The sequence below is a fragment of the Penicillium manginii genome (genome assembly GCF_028828005.1).
Source record: "Penicillium manginii strain IBT 31320 chromosome Unknown utg000002l:1.0-5564898.0:1.0-5567710.0, whole genome shotgun sequence".
NCBI lineage: Eukaryota > Fungi > Ascomycota > Eurotiomycetes > Eurotiales > Aspergillaceae > Penicillium > Penicillium manginii.
In genome coordinates this window covers 52740-71160 of record NW_026643103.1, presented here as the reverse complement: position 1 = coordinate 71160, position 18421 = coordinate 52740, and the positions used below count along the sequence as shown (strand labels likewise).

Sequence of the window (18421 nt, the reverse complement as noted above, 5' to 3'; positions counted from 1 at the left end):
TGAAAAGGCTAAGAAGAAGAGCAAGGGAGTGATGGCGGGGGAGATGATGAGAAAACAATAAGCACGAGGTGATCCTGGTCGTACTAGTACTAATTCCCGATTGCAACCCCTGCATCCCTGCGGTCGCACTTAGAGGACGCTAGTCACTCCAATGTTAGTTTGTGGGCTGGATCAGAACCTTACTGTATCAGTTACAGCAGCATCTCTCAAATCCATATTGAGAGCAATACTTTATTTGATCAAGGTTCGAGTCAATTCCGCCTACTAATGTGCTAGGCGTAGACCGCCACCGGGCAAAAGTGGGGGTCTTTTTGTTTTATTTTTGTTTCTCATGTCCATCGCGGGGTTCGCCTGTACTTGCATGATACTAATTAACTAGTACTAGTATAGGTACTAGTAGTAGTAGTACTAGAATTGACCCCCAAGAACAGCATGCAGTCAAAAGCGACATCTCGATCAAAGTATTCCCGACCTAGTAATTGGCCACTCTTCTTAGAAGTAATGTAAGTTGCATGATGGCATAAAATTAGTAGGCAATAGATTTTGACAAAACGCCACAGACCGGTCGCGTTTATAAGATCGAATTAGAGTCACAGACCACCGCGCAGTCTAGAATACAACTTGAACGCAATGGACAGATAATAACTATATTTAAGACGATCTGTAAAAGACATATCTACTGACCTTTTTTGATTATTATCTACGTATAGTCCTCGGTTAGCAATATCTGCCCGCCGGCGGGATATTCCTCCGAAGTGACTCCATAATTATTCTTCGAGTGTAGACAACACAACACCGCAATTCTGACTTCCCGAGGTCCATTCTTGAGGATTATCAATCGATTTAAAATCAATCCGGATCCCCACTACATTGGTCACACAAATATTGACAGTGCGAAAAGGGGTAAGTATAAATTCATGCTCTTTGCGGCGACACAATTCCGGAAAATTATGACGTCAGGCGGCCAATAAGCCCATGATCTATTCTTATTCACGGATAGTTAGTATTAAATCAGATCTGGCATAGTAATAAAACTTCAATTCTCACTAGATAATGATACTAGTAAATTTACACTATCTCCACCAGCACCAGAGATCCCTGGCACAGAGTTCGGTAGTTCGGCAGGCCGGGTTTATGGGACGGGAATGGGATCCACCATTCTCTCGCCATAGTATTCGTCATGATTCTGCTTAACATCTCGACGAAACAATGGGATTTGTAATCTTTGCGATATATAAACGGAGGACCCTGCCACCGAACTCATTTTCTAACCCACGTTTCTTTCTGGTCCCACACCTTGTCACTCCGAGTCGAATACCAATATGTCCACCCAAAAGGCCGTTATTATTACCGAACCTAAGACCGATGGTCTGGTCTCGGATCGACCCATCCCCACCCTCCGTGATGATTATATCCTCGTGAAGAATGTGGCGGTTGGTCTCAACCCTACTGATTGGAAGCATGTGGCTTATCTTGCTCCCCCTGGAGTCCTCGTGGGATGCGATTACGCCGGTGTCGTGGAGGCTGTTGGAAAGGATGTCAAGAAGCCATTCAAAAAGGGAGATCGTATCTGTGGATTTGCCCATGGCTGTAACTCCGTTCAGCCCGAGGATGGAACCTTTGCAGAGTACATTGTGGTCAAGGGAGACCTGCAAATGAAAATCCCTGACAATCTCAGTTTCCAAGAAGCTGCTACTCTGGGTGTTGGCATCGTTACCGTGGGACAGGGCCTCTACCAGAGTCTTAAGCTCCAGCTCCCATCAGACCCCGTCAAGGATGCTACGCCTATCCTGATTTATGGAGGTTCAACCGCCACCGGCACTCTCGCCATCCAATTTGCGAAGCTCTCTGGATACACCGTCATCACAACCTGCTCTCCAAGGAATTTTGACCTGGTCCGTTCGCTCGGTGCTGATGCAGTCTATGACTACAAGGATCCCAATTCGGCCGCCGAGATCCGCAAATTTACCAACGACAACCTCAAGCTCGTTTTCGACTGTATTTCTCTCGAGTCCAGTGCTGCGTTCTGCGACAATGCCATCTCTACCACCGGCGGCGAGTACAGCGCCCTTTTGAGCGTCAAGATCGCACGTGCGAACGTCAATGACCGTTTTACTCTCGCCTATACCACTGTTGGTGAAGCATTCAAATTTGGTGACATCCCCTTCGAGGCGAAGCCGGAGGACAAAGCGCATGGCGAGAAATTCGTTGATATTGCTCAGTCTTTGCTCGAGCAGGGCAAGGTCAAGGTCCATCCCCCCAAGGTTGGCAAGGATGGCTTGAAGGGTGTCCTAGAGGGACTGCAGCTGTTGAAGACTGACCAAGTCAGTGGCGAAAAGCTTGTCTATAATGTTTCCGAGACTCCTTGATCTGGGGGGGCAATGTTCCATATAATTTCTCAAAATTAGTTCTGCAATCCAAGCTACTTTATAATTGTTGAAAATTACGAACAGCGAGTCTACATCTTCCTCACTGGAATTATCTGTCATATTTGGCCGAAACACCCGAAAGTTGGCACTAGCGAGAGATTCAATGCAGCTTGGTAGACAGAATATTGAACAATCAGGAGATAGATCAGATCCTTCATACTGCCTCTGCTGCTTTATTGAAGTATCAAATTCTCTAGAATTTCGGCCAAATTCCAAGACTGAGTCGTAGCATGGCCCTGCATTCCGAATCCGGTTTAAACTCCACTGGTGGCGGCGGCCTCGGCTTTCGCGGAAGTCTTCGATTCCCACAGCGACCCAGGTCGAAGGCAAAGCTCCATTTTAATCGGATTAGGTTTAGTCCCCGCAGCTGCAAGTAATAAGATCCTTGATGACAATTCAGGCGATTATGGGTTTTCCAGGTTCCCGAAGTATTTGTATATAAAGGAGTATACGTTCATTCAGAAGTCATCATGATCAAAGCCAGACATTCCCAGAGCCTGAGATCCCGAGTCCCCAATACTAAATTCTGTACCTTTCGCAACCTTGGATATCTTGCAACATGTCATTTCCTTACCAGAAAGTCCTACTCATTGGTGCCACCTCTGGCATTGGGGAGGCACTGGCCACAAAGCTTGTCGAGAATGGGACCAAAGTTGTCATTGCTGGGCGACGCCAGGAAAATTTGGATAAATTTGTCGAGAAGCATGGCGAAGAAAAAGTCGCTTCTAAGGCTTTGGATGTCATGGACATTGGCCAAGTAAGTTGAAGATAGAGGAGTCCTTTCTTGTTAGACGATTTGGCGTCTAATAAACGGTTCAGATCGCAAAATTTGCCTCCGAAGTGATTTCTGATCACCCCGATCTCGATTGTATTTTTGTCAACTCTGGCATTCAGCGCGCTTTCGATTTTGCCAACCCTGATATGGTCGACATGGACATTTTTGACCAGGAGTTGACGACCAACTATACCTCGGCCGTACGACTCGCTAAAGCGTTCACTCCGCATCTTCAACAACAGACCAAAAAAACTGCTCTTATCTTCACAACCTCTCAAATGGCCTTGGTCCCGATGATGCGCTGTCCGAACTATGGTGCCTCGAAGGCCGCCTTGCATCATTTTATTCTTGCCCTTCGTACCCAATTGTCCGATGGACCGGGGGATGTTCAAGTGATTGAAATCTACCCCCCCTGCGGTTCAGACTGAGCTTCACGATACAAAGCACCAACCGGATTTGAAGGATGGTCATCTTATCGGCATGCCTCTTCAGCAATTCACCGATGAGGTTTGGGAGAAGTTGGTTGCCCGGGAAGATCAGATTCTGGTTGGCTCTGCTACAGAGATTTTCGATGCATTTGAGATCAAGAGACAGGAGCTGTATCAGCAGATGACCGAGATGCTATCTGGATTGTTGAAGCAATTCTTGCGCTAAATAGACTCTCCATTTAGTTCAAAATTGAAAGGTGGTGTCTTTTATATACTTGGAGTATACCTCTAGTAGCACAGGACCTCATTCGAATGCAGTCAGCGAATCAAAGGCATAATCAAATAAAATCATGAAGATAAAACCCCGTCTCTCCAATTCCCTTTGAACTCTAATATATTAAATTATCATAAAACCTGCTGTGTTATCATGCAGAAGTATGTGGCAGTGCTGTTCCCCGCCAAGCTTCGATGACGTCGGCCATTTAAGCTTGGCCAACTTCAACTTTTGACCTCATCGCTTCACTTCTTCACTTCTCTTCTTCTCGTCAACTCCAGCTCAACTCCCACCATGGCCACCAACTCAGAGGCAAATGCCCTGGGCTACAACCTCAAGGTGGACTACGTGGTTTGTTATAGTTTTGCCAATGTCGGTGAGTGCCGAGCTTAGGGGCTGAGCTGAGCTGAGCTGAGCTGAGCTGAGCTGAGCTGTACTTCTTGACCGCGGACTAATGTCTCGGCAGGCCGATCGCAAGCTGTGCAACAGCTAGAAAAGCTCCTTCGGGCGCTCTCCGACGCTGGTCTGCAGACGGAGATCCGCCAAGGTGATGAATCGTCTTTGCTCATCTTCGTGCGCGCCTCTAAGAAGCGACTAAGGAGAGCTGTCTACCGGTCGCGGTAAATTCCCTCGACCCCTCCCCATTTCTTCCTCCTGTGCAGGTACCTGCGCCCAGTCTTCCTCGTGCAATCCAATCTAACTCTTTACCCATTACTTCTAGAGTCCGAGATTGGCTCTATGGAATTCGTAATGCCGAACCCGAACCGGCCAGCGCGATCGAGCCCCAAACCGAAGCCGAGCGACTTCGAATGATCAGCCACATGATTACCCTTCCCATTGAGGAGGGGGGCGCTGGAATTACCCCAAACCATGGCGAATGGGAGAAGGTCACCGCCATTTTCCCTCTACACGATGTCGAAACAAACAGAAAGTGGATGAAGGAATGGAGCAAGAAGACCTTCCTCTCTGATGATGATCTGGATCAAATTCGCAACAAGTTCGGAGAAAGCGTACGTATCCACCGGTTTCTACTAGATGGCAATTCCCCCCGCTGATTGATTACTTTACTTTAGGTCGGCTTCTACTTCTCCTTCTTGCAATCCTACTTCCGATTCCTCGCCTTCCCTGCCATCTTCGGGTTCTCATGCTGGTTTTTCCTGGGTGGTTATTCCGTTGTCTACACCATTGTCAACAGCCTGTGGTGTATCATATTTGTGGAATACTGGAAGCGTCAAGAGCAGGATCTGAGCTGCCGATGGCAGACCAAGGGTGTTTCGGCGGTGCGAACCAACCGACGCGAGTTCAAGCCTGAAAAGGAGGTCCGCGACGATAGCACCGGTGAAATGCGAGGTGTCTTCTCCGCAACAAAGCGCATGCAGCGGCAATTACTCCAGATTCCATTTGCTCTACTTGCCGCAATTGCCCTTGGAGCCATCATTGCGACTTGCTTCGCGATTGAGATCTTTATCTCGGAATTGTATAATGGCCCGTTCAAAACATATCTGGTATGTCTGAAATTGCCCTGCTGTTTCCCAAATACTTCGTGGTCTGATACTGACTGTCCAAGATTTTTATTCCTACCATCCTGGTCTCGGCCCTTGTCCCTACCATGAGTGCAGTTTTGATGTCCATTGCCACCAAGCTTAATGATTACGAGAACCACGAGACCAACGACGGCTACGATGTGGCCCTCACCCAGAAAGTCTTCGTCATCAATTTCATTACTTCCTACCTCCCGGTCTTCTTGACAGCCTTTGTTTACGTTCCATTTGCCAGCCGCATCGTGCCCTACCTTGATGTTTTCCATTTGACAGTCCGGCCGTTCGTCTCCAAGGAACACGCATCTGCCAAGCGGTCGCATTTCCAAATCGATCCCGCCCGTCTTAGGAATCAGGTTATCTACTTTACCGTTACTGCGCAGATTGTTGGATTCGCCATGGAAACTATTGTGCCATACCTCAAGCAGGGTGCATTCCGAAAATACAAAGCCTTCAACAAGAAGCGCAATGGAAGACCGGGCCAGAATGGTGATAAGGAGTCCCCGGAACGGAAACCTATTGTTGCCTACGATGATCCTATCGAAGAAAAGGAGTTCCTAAAACGTGTCCGGGATGAGGTTGAGCTATCCGAGTACGAAGTCACAGATGACTTGCGTGAGATGTGCATTCAGTTTGGATATCTGGCACTATTCTCACCAGTCTGGCCGCTGGTCCCAGTCTCCTTCTTTGTCAACAACTGGGTTGAACTACGCTCCGACTTCTTCAAGATCTGCATGGAATTTCGCCGACCCACGCCGTTGCGAGCAGACACTATCGGCCCTTGGCTAGATACTCTGGGCTTCCTCTCATGGGTCGGCAGCATCACGAGTGCCTCCTTAATATACATGTTCAGTGGCAACTCGCAGCATGGACCTAATGGAGAACCAACCGACATTGCGGGCTGGGCCCTTCTGCTCACAATTTTCTTCTCGGAGCATCTGTACCTTCTCATCCGATATGCAGTCGAAACCGCTATGGCTAAGCTGGAGCCTCCATTCTCACGCAAGGAACGAGCCGAGCGATACCTGGTGCGCAAGAGATACTTGGACTCGACGCTCCGTGCCGATGTATCGGATGACCATGATGAAGACGATGCTGTTCCTATCTCAGGTCCTCCCGAAATCTCACGTCACAGCCTTGAAGATGATGCTCGTCGATCGTCCTCTCATGAAACCGATCCCGCCGAGCGATTCTGGATGCGTCAACGAGGCTGGGAGGAGTCTGCCCAGATCGGAGCGGGCATCATTGAAGGCCAGGGTGATTATGAAGATGGAAAGAAGGAACAGTAAATAAATTTCTATAACTACGCAGCCATTGTCTCTATCGTGGCAGTTGGTTTTACTGTGAATACTAGCATCGTGCCAATTTGTCCCTGATTTCACTAGTACTAGTAGAAGCATCAAATTACATTATGTAATATACTCATGCCTCGGGCACAAACTACCGTTCTCCGCCCGCACATTTATACGGCAGAAGCTTCAGGCGGTGTCGCTGATCTTTGCGGGGAGTCTTCCTCGCATCTGCAAAGCTAATCCAATACCACTCTCTTTGTCTTCTCAGGACTACTTCCACAATATGAATAGTGACTAGGTCACCCCTAAATCGATTGGACTTTCCTCTGTTCCCCCTCTCCCTCTCCACAATGGAGCAGACTTCACCCTCAAGGGGAGGTCCTTCATCTCCAACAGCCTCTCGTGAGCCTCGACTCCACCTTCCGTCGACCACCGACCCTCCTGGCCCCCAGAATCCTCCTAAGCCTCTTGTATGGCTGGTTTTCGGTGCAACCGGCCATATGGGCCGATCACTCGTCAAAAACGCCCTCTCCCGCAACGACCTGGTCAGCGCAGTCGGTCGGACCTACGAAAACAGCCCAGAATGTATGAAAGAGCTCGAGGACGAACATGAAAACTGCTTGGGACTACTGTGTGATGTACGGGCGCGCGAAACTGTCAAACGAGTTATTGAACAGACCATCGCTCGCTTTGGTCGCATTGATGTGATTGCCAATTGCTCTGGCTACGGCGTTATCGGGGCCTGTGAGGACCAGGACGAGTTCGATATTCGCAATCAATTCGAGACAAACTTCACTGGGACCCTCAACATGATTCAATTATCATTGCCACATTTCCGTGAGCGGCGAGCTGGTCGATATCTGATCTTCAGTTCAACTTCGGGGGCCCTCGGAGTGCCCGGCCTCGGACCATATTGCGCATCCAAATATGCGGTCGAGGGCCTGATGGAAAGCATGCTTTATGAAGTGGATAGCTTCAATATCAAGGGCACACTCGTTGAGCCTGGCCATATGCGCCGCGACGATATTGGCGATTTGGTATCCCCTTCCGTCATGGCTGCCAACCCCTCCGAACACAATCTTTCGTCCCCACTCCCACTATATGGCCACTTCCTGGTGAAGCCGCCTAGTGAACCATACAATACCACAACTTCTCCGGCAGCCCATGCTCGCCGCATGCTCATGTGGCTCGCAGACAAGCAGCCGGCCTCGGCAGTCAAGGCGGCCCACCTAGTGTGGGAGCTGGGTCACTGCTCGTACCCGCCACTTCGTCTGATCCTTGGCACATACGCGGTCGAGAGTATTCGTGATCGACTCAAGTGTATCATTGAGGAGATTGAAGATTGGAAACATCTCAGCTTTCCTCTCGGTGAAACACAGCCCGCCTCAGGGTCTCGAGACCGGCTTGGGGAGGGGAACGAAGGCGAGGATCCTGCCACATGATGGATGTACAATTCAACCATATGCTGGCTAGCTAGCTCCATCTTCTCAAGATCGTCCAGCAATACTAGGGACGACCAAATTATTATAAACTAGCACTACTAATGATATTATGAGAATCCGATACCCTATATACTCCTGCCCGAAGCAAGCATGCAGATGTACTTGAATGAAGAAATAGCAATTCAATTCTGAAATAACGTCATTTCACGTAGAAACTACAATAGGTGCCACGCTACGAAAGTAAGATCCCAGCCTACTCATATGGTCCTAGTTGCCTCAAGCTTGTATGTTCTGCCTAGAAGAGCAGTCTACGACACAAGGAGTATTTGAAACAGAAAAGAGTTGGCTCTATTCATCTATATACAAACGAGACTGAGGCCATGATAATACAAGTTCACTATCCTTTGGTGACTACTCGATCCTCGAGCCAGCGAGCGAATTTGACACTGGGGACGTCGACTGCGCGCCAGTAGACGTCACCAGCCCATATGGAAAGGGGTAAGCAGACCAGCCAGCCGATCAAGAACCCGAAACAGTATTGAAAGTTGGTTTCCTTGCCGGTCATCGCCCATATACTAGGCATGATCGCGTATCCCAAGCAATGCAGGATTGGTCCATGCACGATGTAAAAGGCAAACGAAATCTTGCCCAGGTACTGCGAGAGGGGATTGGTGAATAATTTTTGGATATCGGGCGAATGATTAATACTGAACACGATGAGCGCGGCGCCGATTGTCTGGGGGAAGCGATGGGGTTCGGGATAAGTCCATGGTGTGGCGTCCCACATCCATCGGTAGAAGGGCGTCCATTTGTATCCGATGTTGGGCGTCGATCCAAAATAGAGGCCAACAAAAAAGACAAATATCCAGAAGCGGCGGCGAGATATGCTGGCGAGGACACTCCCTCCACAAATGAGACGAATATCGGGCTTGTCGTCGACCGCGTTGGGAGGCTTCTCCCATGTTTTGTTGATCTGGTCAATCTCGGCCATCAACATCCCAGTCAAAAAGAGTACTACATCCCAGCGACCGTAGCGCATACAGGACCAAATCAAGATCGCAACGATAGGCATGCGCAACTGCGCGGTGAGACGGGAGGTTCCGAGGGTTACCAGGAAGAGCACCATCGAACTCCGCAATTCCACAGGAATGGTCCATAAATGTGGGTTGTAGTTGTTGTAATAAAGACCCCAGTCGAATGGATTCATGAGGTGCGCAACGGTGTAGTAAAAATCCCAGGACTGCTTGTAAAGAGATTTGTACACTGGAGGATGTTGCTCATTGGTCCCAAGAATGGTATGGCCTTCCTTAATGACGCCCCAAGAGTAATTGTACAGCCCCAGACGGACCGCTACAAAGACACAGGCCAGTCCGACAATTGAAGGAATATAGAGTCGCAATGCTCGGCGGAAAGTTGACGAGGCCAAAACAGTGAAAGTTTGTTCGAAGGAGCGGGAGCGGATGGTCTTGAGAGGTTTGTAGGAGAGGACGTAGCCGGAGATGACGAAAAAGATGGCCACCATGATATGGCCCGAGATCAGCATGTGGACAATGGGCAATTGATGAATGCCAAAGTTCTCATTGGCGAAACCCCATCCGACCGCGACTTTCCAGGTATATGTGAAGAGGAAGTGGAAATTGAAGACGAGCAGACAAGCCCAACCACGAAGCCCGTCCAGCGCGGCGATGGCGTGCAGTTTGGCCGGCTGTGGGGGGGGTTGGCACCGACATAACGTTGTAAGAAACTTGGGGTCAATGCAATTGTCAAGGAATGAAAGGCGTCTTCCGCTTGGGCGATCCAATCGTCCTGCGATCCTTTCGGGGCCAGCCCATTGTCGGTGTTCGCTAGGATGTTGGAGGGATGAAATTGAGAGAAACCATTCCAGCGGGAATTATCTGGACTGGAAGTCGTGTGCGATCCCTTCTCGAGGTCGGCGAGGGGAATATCGGAGGCCGATGTCGAGGCACGTTGGGTAACATGGGATGATGCCATGACCGGGGGGAGGGGGGACAGGTGGCTCTCGCGACGTTTGGGAGCTGTGAAAGCACAAAGGGGGCATGTCCGATCAGGAACCAGACCAGAGATATCGAACAGCGGGGCGCATTGACGCGGGTCAAGCGGGGAGAATGACAACAAGGAGCATTCAACGGTGTGTTTCCAAGGCTGTATCTGAGATCAGCGATCAGAGAGAAACTGATGCCGTGTCCAGAACGGGAGATTGAGAGATTGCGCGGCAGTGGAGATACGTCAGTGCGGGAGAGGCGCTGCGGCAGTGGATTGTGATTGGAGGAGCGGAGAGAAGGGTGTCGATGAAGATGCAGAGACGAGTCCCAATGTTACTGGTAGCACTGGCAGACCTCGGGAGTCACCCAGCTATATGAGTGGAAAACGAAGATTAATGAACACTACCAAGTAGAGGTGAAGTTGAAGGTGAAGGTGAAGCTGACGTTGAACTTGGGAAGTCACGAATGCGGCAGGTCACGTGGTCATACAACAGTTTTCATATTCAGTACTCCCTACAACAGTAGTAGTATTCCAAGGTTTGTAGTTATACTGCCAGTGGCATACCATGGAGCTCTTAGTTATTTCTAGGTGATACATTTCAAGTTAACGTCTGGTTCTGACGGCTGCTACCTAGCTAGCTTCAACCTTGGGACCTTGGAGTTGCCCAGTATACCCGATATATACTTCCGGCAAAGGTGGTGGGAATATAGGGAAAGTAGAAACACAATACATTCCGAACCTGGGAGACCATAAATACTACCCCGATTCCCCTAATTGCTATTAATATCCATGGTTGATAATAGCAGTAATATTATGATGACATCTAAAACGCCCAGATAAGATCAAATGTGCTCAACAAAGTCTGGAACCTCCTGTGATCATGCTGACGTATACTTCGCCATATCCGCGGCGAGAGGCAATTATCGGTCCGTAGATATGGGATGGCATTATTAGTAGTACCCAATCCCTAGTATCTCCGATGAACTTCCAAGCAAATACTAATATAACTAAGGTTAAACTATCCAACTTGACCACCTGGGTATAGGATTCTTGTGTTCTGCTACTTGTATCCATCCCCTTTCAACCAAACTTCAACTTTCCAGCATGAGGTCCACCAGTGATTCCAAACGGAACCTTATCATCGTGTCCAACCGACTACCACTCTCTATCAAACGAGTCGATGGAACCTTTCAATCTTCCCTTTCCAGCGGGGGTCTCGTTACCTCTCTATCAGGTCTCTGCAAATCGACTCAATTCCAGTGGTTTGGATGGCCCGGTTTGGAGGTGAAAGATAGCCAGGATAGAGCCGACGTGGAAAAAAGCCTGAGTGAACACCATGCAGTTCCCATTTTTCTCGACAGTGATCTCGCTCATGAGCATTATAATGGTTTCTCTAGTAAGTTGGTGCAGAAAATTCAGACTGTCTCCCCTTAACAAAATGCAGATCGTATCCTGTGGCCCATTCTACACTACCAATCCGGTGTGATATTCGACGATGGACCCTGGCAAGCCTACCGACGTGTGAACGAGCTCTTTGCTGATTCGATTGCCGATGTCGCCGAGACTGGTACTCTGATCTGGGTGCATGATTACCATCTGATGCTCTTGCCGGAGCTACTCCGCAACCGACTCCACGAAAAGGACAAACACTGCGCCATTGGATTTTCTCTGCACACTCCTTTCCCTGTTGGTGACTTTTGGAGAAATCTTCCCGTTCGAAAATATCTTATCGAGGGGTTACTATCAAGTGACCTCATAGGGTTCCACACGGACGAGTACAAGCAGAACTTTATCGAAACTTGTGCTAGCTTGCTGTGAGTACTGATTAGTCCAGGTGTACCACCTGAGACAATTGCGATTTATTGATCCTTGCTTCTCCTCACGCTCTTAGTGGTGCACGAACCGAAATTCCAAATCAGATTCAATACCGAAATCGACTGGTGTGCACTGACAAGTTTATTGTAGGAATTGATCCGCAGAAATTCACCGATACCCTGCAGAAGCCCGAAGTGAAGGCTCGCATCAAATCGCTTGAAGAGAGATACACAGGGGTGAAAGTCATTGTTGGCGTGGACCGACTTGACCATATCAAAGGGCTTACACAGAAGCTGAAGGGATTTGACGCCTTCCTGGAAGACAATCCTGACTTGCGGAACAAAGTGGTTCTAATACAGGTTGCGGTTCCAAGCCGAGAAGATGTGAAGGAATATCAAGAGTTGGAAACTGAGCTCAGCACCATCGCGGGCAAGATTAACGGGAAATATGGTTCGTTGGTACCAACTAGAAGTCCGAAGTGCAAAATTATGCCAATGTTAACTTGACCAGCAACCCCCGAAGGAACTCCGCTTCTATACATGCATCGTTCGGTCCCATTTACAGAACTTGTTGCTCTGTACTCCATTGCGGATGTTTGCCTTCTCGCTTCGACCCGTGATGGAATGAACCTCGTGTCATTTGAATATGTAGCGTGCCAGGCAGAGAGACACGGGGTTCTCGTCCTGTCCGAGTTTGCGGGAGCGGCCACTTTCATGCGTGATGGAAGCATTCCATTCCATCCAGCCAACACGACTGAAATGTCAGAATCGATTGCTAAGGCTTTGAATTTGGACCCTGCTGAGCGGAAGCGAAAGTATGAATATCTGCGGGACTTTGTGAACAAAAATACCAGGTTAGACCTCGAATATGTTCTCAAGACTGCATAAATTGTACTAACCGGGTCCATCTAGTGCCAAATGGGGAGAGACTTTTATTGGGAGGCTTTCCCAACGAGGTAAACGACCTGATAGGCCTTGTTGAGCGCTGTCTGATACACCGCGGTGGGTAGTGTGGATCAAGGATAATACTTGTTCGTACATGAAGGCTAGAGTTTCTAAGAGTTACTGAAAAGATAATTGGGGAAAGAGGTGATGCGGTTAAAATTCATACACGACCCTCCAACTTAGTCTTCTTTCCCCCTTTCCCCAGAGGTATCTTGGGACCGAGTCCTATTTCTGAGCTAGGTAGTCGAGGAAGACTTCTGGAATATCTGATTTTAGGCGACGGTATGGCTTGCTCCTTGTTCGAGAATTTCACCCTCATCCAATTTCTTCGCGATTTGAACACCCGCACTGGTACCAATACGCGTAGCACCGGATTTGATCATGCGCATACAGTCCGCCGCCGTGCGAATCCCTCCACTGGCCTTAATTCTGATATCATTATTCCCACAGGCCTCCGCGGTGAGCTGCATGACATTGACTTGATTCACATCGGCGCCCGCCCCTTTGAAACCTGTGCTGGTCTTCACAAACTCCACATCGGCTATGCAACATATGACGGTTCCAGCGATCAACTCATCCTTCGTAAGCTGAGAGGCTTCCAAAATACACTTGATAATGGTCGGGGGAGGCGCGGCCTTGCGTATTGCCGAAATGTCGTCAAAGACAGAGGTATAATCGCCGTTTTTTAGCTTTGGCCAGTTGATAACCATATCCAGCTCGGTCGCTCCCTGTAAAATAGCCTCCTGGGCTTCTTGTACCTTGTCGGCGGTGTCGTGAGTACCTTCTGGGAAGCCCACAACGCAAGCGATACCAGTTTTAGGGGCGTTGCGGAGATAGGTTGCGGCGCGGTTGACGTATTCGGGCCATATGCAGACGGTGGCAAAGTCATGGTCGATGGCTTCCTGGCATAGAGTATCGATATCTTCCGGTTGAATGGGCTTTTTGAGAAGGGTGTGATCGATCATGCGAGGGACTTGTAATGGAATAATTGGTTGGGATAAACATCTCTCGGGGACCTTCTCGCGCACGTTGGAGATTAATGCCGCCCACTCGGCGTCGGTGGAGGGTACGGACGACATGATGGTATCTTCGCGGAGCAATATTGAACAGGCGAGGTGGATGGTTGTTAAAATCTTCAAGGATGACTTGAAGGAATCAGAAGCTCCCTGGGTCGCCAATGTCCATGTCAAAGCGAATGTCCATGTCAACGTCAATTGTAACCAAAGAGAGGGGAAAGAGGGGGATATCACGTGAGGTTTATGCTAGCTCATTATATCTCATTATTACTAGAATAATCATGGTCTTGGAGACAGAAATGAACCGGGAATGAGTATACCAAGGTGCTGTTATAGACTAGTATACTGTATATGGTAACCGGTGGAAGGGTTGATCCATGGATGAGGAAGAAGATAGTGGTAGTGAGTGTATGGTGGATAATGGTATCACAGAGATTGGAAAAAGAACAAGGCTGCATGCGAAGGTATTGAACAGGTACAGGTAAACCTCGTATCCCACTTCCACCTCTCGGAGTAAACAAGTACATTTCGGGTATCGTAGTAAAATGGTGGTGACATGGCATAGCATGGCATAGCGGAGACTGACGCAGCTGCCTTTTTTATGCCGAAGATGATCAGAGATGATCCGAGGTGATCAGAAGTCTAACGACAACTGCCACACTCTGGTCCTCGTACATCGTCCACCCGTCCAATGCGCCGACTACCACCACCACAGCCTGAACCATAATCGTAACCAGGGCCAGAGTCACCCCCGCCACCACCACCACCTCCTCCCCCACCGAAGTAAGAGCTGGGGCCGCGACCACGTCGACCGGAAACAGTGCTTGATCGATGAATGTTGAACTGGGAGTTTTGGGCAGCGCCGTATGGGTCGAGCTGCGAGATCGAGTATTAGCGATCGGCGAAAGACAAGCTTGGAAAACGCGTACTACGCGACGCTAGAGGGGAGAGGGCCGGTCGGAAAAGAACAAGATCGGTCGCAGAAGGAAGCAGCTTCACTCACCGAGAAGAGGCTCACGGTATACAAGCCAAGCAAACTGTAGGCATCGTTGAAGAAACGGGAGACGCGGACGGTGAGCGGGGGTCTGTGGAGCACGCGTTAGTGGGAGATCAAAGAAGATAAAAGGCCAGAGAGGAGTCACCGTTCGAGCGCTTGGCCGTTCGAAAAGTATGTTGTTTGCGGCTTGGGGGTAGACATTTGTGTGAAGGTGATGTATTCCAAGGTTGTTGAAGTTGAAGTTGAAGTTGAAGATGAAGAAGAAGTTGAGTTGGAAGTTCAAGTTGAATTTGGGGGCGGCTGACATGAGCGGACCGGACCGCTTTGGGAAAGCCGCCAGGGCAACTATAAAAGTGTATAAAAAGCATATAAAATATATAAACGTAGGGGAAGTTCCTGGGGAACAACAGAATTAAATAGATACATCCATTTAATACCTCGATCCGATCCAATATTTCTACCTCGGAATCACCTCCACTCGGGGTCCTGAGTAGTTCTTTCGCCCATCCACAAACCACTGGATGGTCGAGATACTCAAGATGATACCGAATGCCACGACGCAGTAATCTACAATAATAGTGGCTCACGGTTAGTACTAGAGAGTAAAAGTTGATAGGAATATTGAGAAAATGTTGTGACTCACTCATATTACTGCCAGTAACAGGTAGCTCGGGCGGGAAGAGGAAAAGAACTGTTGTTAAGCTGATGTATAATAAAGAAACCTACCAGAGAGTATTTAGCATTTTACTGACAAGAAAAAAAGTAAATTCCATAAAGTTCAAACATACGATGTTCAATACCCAACCAAGAAGATTGGGAAGCACGAAATGCCTCTCAGGGAGCATGTTGCGTCCTCGGAGGCAGTGGACTGCAATTGGGATCCCATATGAGAGATCTAGTAACACCACCGAGGCTGATATGATCGCGTTGAAAGCACTATAGGAGAAATGAATGAGTTTCAATCGAAGGACAGAATGGAGGGAAAGTAGTACACACCTGGTAGATCCGAGAAGAATGACTCCGAAGATGACAACAAGAACCAGGTTGAGATAAAGTGCATTGAGAGGGACTTGAAGTTTGGGGTGAATCCGAGAGAAAAAGAATGAGGCGGGAAGTCCACCATCTCTGTGAGGAATGCGTTGGATTAATACTAGTACTAGCAGTACAAGTAGTACTGAAGTTTCACGGTTCTCTCACCTAGCAAATGCATATATCATGCGACTACTCGTTGTCATGATAGCCGTTGCCGCAAAAAGGACACAAATGATAGGGAACCTTGTATCCTGTTAGAAAAAACGATAATATGTGAGATTCAGGGAGAGTTTCTCACATCAACAGACAAATGGCCCCTGGGGTATTCCCAGTCGCACGGCTTAATATTGCCAGCAACGGCGTTGCCGCAGAACCGGTGATTTCCGAGATATTACCAGCCACAAAGAGAAGAACGACAAGAAAGATAGACCCGGTTATCGTCCCAATTCCTACACAAGCGATCATGATTTGAGGCCCTGTTTCGGATGGGTAAGGGATTTCTGTGAGGCGTCAGAACAGCGAGAATAAATTACTCCAATCTTAACTGAGAGAGAGAGTTAACCACCTTCTATCATATGAGCCACTGCATCAAACCCAGTGACACCGAGGCCTCCTTGCAAAAGTCCCAGCAACCAGGCAACCCCATCGGGCCACCCGGTTTGATTGACAAAATCGCGAAAGACAAATCTTCAAAATTTGGTGAATATCTTAGTGTGCAGCTCTAGCCAGAAAAAAAGGACAAAGGGGAACCCAACTCACTCTGCCGAGTTGTAATCTGGAGCCGAGCAAGAAAGTACCACAATACAGATTATGGCAAATCCACTCAACGACCAAATAACTAGACATTTATCAGCACCAGTTGACCATAATTCAAAGGAAGGAGCGTCTTTCCTACACGCAGCTCTGGTCAAATGGGGCAAAAGACTGTTACCGATGGCGTTCATGGTAAAAGCAGCAAAAGTGTAACCAAGGTATATCAGGAACTGATGCCAGTTCTGGAATTGGTATGCCTAAAATCAATTCTGAGTTCAGGTAGACCAAAAAGACAGGGTTGAGACTTACTGGATTCACCAAGGAAACAATGCCCAGGATCAGTTGGCTTCCAAGGACGCCGCCAGTAGCTGCCAAGGCAACCCAGCCAGAGCAGTTTACCCACCCAGTTATCCATGATATAATTGGCATCCAGCTCTCCCAGGATATAAGTGCAACCCAGTGATATTGCCCTCCAGCTGTCGGATATGCAGAAAGAAACTCCGCAAGCGAAGTAGCCATACATAGGCTACAGGTTCCAGCTGTGATAAGCCCTAGATTCCAGATTATGAGCATATCATTCTTGCGTTGGACTTTGAAACGTTGCTCACCCCAGACAACACTGGAACTTCCGCCTGAGGGTAAACTAATGGATAGACTTGTTGATAATGCGGTCCAGGACTTCGTACTGTTAACCGAGAATCATGATAGACTTGATGGTATGTTTGGTGTGTCTTACATTCAAGATGGCAAATGCTAAACCTAACATTGATCTGTTCCTGTCAGCCATATAGTGTTACTTTTGGGGACCGAGGGGAAATATACAGGAAGGAAAACTGTTGCTTAAGCTCCCCGCTGTGACCTATGTGATTTAGCTTGTCATCGCCATTGCCTGACTTGTGATGTATTGACATTTTGTCCCTCTGTTCTGTTCAGGATTGTAATGTATGGAGCAGAAGAGGGGGTAGGGGTAGACAAAGAAATCAAGAGCGCAGAAAGGAGTGCAAAAAGAGAAGACGGAATATCGAAAATAGTGGAATGAGGAGAGAGCACTCTGATTCAATGACTGGCTGCAACGGGTTGAGATATGACTTCACATTCATCAACGAGCACTCTCCAATGGAAGTAAGGGTCGCCAAAGTCGAGGTACTGTCACGGATAATGATAAAAGGATATGATTGAAGTGAAATGAATAGTGAAATCACCTATGGAAGTTGAATAATTAACCAAATTCCAAATCCATTTCCTACATTCAGTTGATATAGTTGTACCTAGGGGGTCAAATTGAATGTATTGGCTTAATTCCCCGTGGGGTAGCCATTTGTGGGGTACGTATCTCACTCTCAACGGACTAATGTCCGCAGTCCACTATAATTGGAATTGACCAATTAGGTAACTCATATAATGGCAATTGAAGATCAAGGTAGCCCAGAAAACAGGATGTCGACTTTATTGAGTGGTAATTGGCTCGCAGAAAATCACAAGCGCTAATGCTCGCATGGACATTCCCCAACTGGCAAAGCCCAAGATATAACTGATAATATGGAGAATAGTGATTTGTATTGATCGATATGATACAATTAATTCAGGCCCCTAAATCTTTGAATCTAATTTGAATTGAAACTGTCTGTGTGTTATCTCAGTTGAATACTATCTCACTTCAAGCTCGAATAGTAAAACCATTA

The 18421-nt window shown here is 48.1% G+C and overlaps 9 protein-coding genes across 9 annotated transcripts; 5 read left to right on the top strand and 4 right to left on the bottom strand.

The window, feature by feature from the left end:
* Positions 1-1322: 1322 nt before the first annotated feature.
* N7533_001303 (zinc-binding alcohol dehydrogenase family protein) lies at positions 1323-2369 on the top strand (the record flags this gene model as incomplete). The annotated part of the gene is made up of 1 exon (XM_057097953.1): positions 1323-2369. One exon carries the CDS (start codon positions 1323-1325, stop codon positions 2367-2369), a length of 1047 nt encoding a protein of 348 aa, XP_056963089.1.
* A 619-nt stretch (positions 2370-2988) lies between these two features.
* On the top strand, positions 2989-3858 carry N7533_001302 (putative short-chain dehydrogenase/oxidoreductase; the record flags this gene model as incomplete). Its single annotated transcript, XM_057097952.1, has 3 exons — positions 2989-3186; positions 3249-3596; positions 3628-3858. The coding sequence occupies 3 exons, from the start codon at positions 2989-2991 to the stop codon at positions 3856-3858; spliced, it is 777 nt and encodes a 258-aa protein (XP_056963088.1).
* A 342-nt stretch (positions 3859-4200) lies between these two features.
* On the top strand, positions 4201-6733 carry N7533_001301 (anoctamin family protein; the record flags this gene model as incomplete). Its single annotated transcript, XM_057097951.1, has 5 exons — positions 4201-4282; positions 4373-4526; positions 4628-4916; positions 4980-5411; positions 5474-6733. The coding sequence occupies 5 exons, from the start codon at positions 4201-4203 to the stop codon at positions 6731-6733; spliced, it is 2217 nt and encodes a 738-aa protein (XP_056963087.1).
* A 353-nt stretch (positions 6734-7086) lies between these two features.
* On the top strand, positions 7087-8178 carry N7533_001300 (SDR family oxidoreductase; the record flags this gene model as incomplete). The annotated part of the gene is made up of 1 exon (XM_057097950.1): positions 7087-8178. The coding sequence occupies one exon, from the start codon at positions 7087-7089 to the stop codon at positions 8176-8178; it is 1092 nt and encodes a 363-aa protein (XP_056963086.1).
* A 397-nt stretch (positions 8179-8575) lies between these two features.
* On the bottom strand, positions 8576-10170 carry N7533_001299 (acyltransferase family protein; the record flags this gene model as incomplete). The annotated part of the gene is made up of 2 exons (XM_057097949.1): positions 8576-9883; positions 9907-10170. The coding sequence occupies 2 exons, from the start codon at positions 10168-10170 to the stop codon at positions 8576-8578; spliced, it is 1572 nt and encodes a 523-aa protein (XP_056963085.1).
* A 1116-nt stretch (positions 10171-11286) lies between these two features.
* Positions 11287-12978, top strand: N7533_001298 (trehalose-6-phosphate synthase; the record flags this gene model as incomplete). The annotated part of the gene is made up of 5 exons (XM_057097948.1): positions 11287-11578; positions 11627-11996; positions 12074-12447; positions 12508-12850; positions 12909-12978. The coding sequence occupies 5 exons, from the start codon at positions 11287-11289 to the stop codon at positions 12976-12978; spliced, it is 1449 nt and encodes a 482-aa protein (XP_056963084.1).
* Positions 12979-13213: 235 nt separating this feature from the next.
* Positions 13214-14020, bottom strand: N7533_001297 (2-deoxyribose-5-phosphate aldolase; the record flags this gene model as incomplete). Its single annotated transcript, XM_057097947.1, has 1 exon — positions 13214-14020. The coding sequence occupies one exon, from the start codon at positions 14018-14020 to the stop codon at positions 13214-13216; it is 807 nt and encodes a 268-aa protein (XP_056963083.1).
* Positions 14021-14599: 579 nt separating this feature from the next.
* On the bottom strand, positions 14600-15155 carry N7533_001296 (uncharacterized protein; the record flags this gene model as incomplete). The annotated part of the gene is made up of 3 exons (XM_057097946.1): positions 14600-14833; positions 14961-15042; positions 15100-15155. The coding sequence occupies 3 exons, from the start codon at positions 15153-15155 to the stop codon at positions 14600-14602; spliced, it is 372 nt and encodes a 123-aa protein (XP_056963082.1).
* Positions 15156-15411: 256 nt separating this feature from the next.
* On the bottom strand, positions 15412-17650 carry N7533_001295 (uncharacterized protein; the record flags this gene model as incomplete). Its single annotated transcript, XM_057097945.1, has 12 exons — positions 15412-15521; positions 15598-15676; positions 15743-15890; positions 15951-16079; positions 16152-16229; positions 16285-16486; positions 16549-16673; positions 16746-16824; positions 16882-16996; positions 17049-17417; positions 17476-17509; positions 17562-17650. The coding sequence occupies 12 exons, from the start codon at positions 17648-17650 to the stop codon at positions 15412-15414; spliced, it is 1557 nt and encodes a 518-aa protein (XP_056963081.1).
* Between the last annotated feature and the right edge of the window lie 771 nt (positions 17651-18421).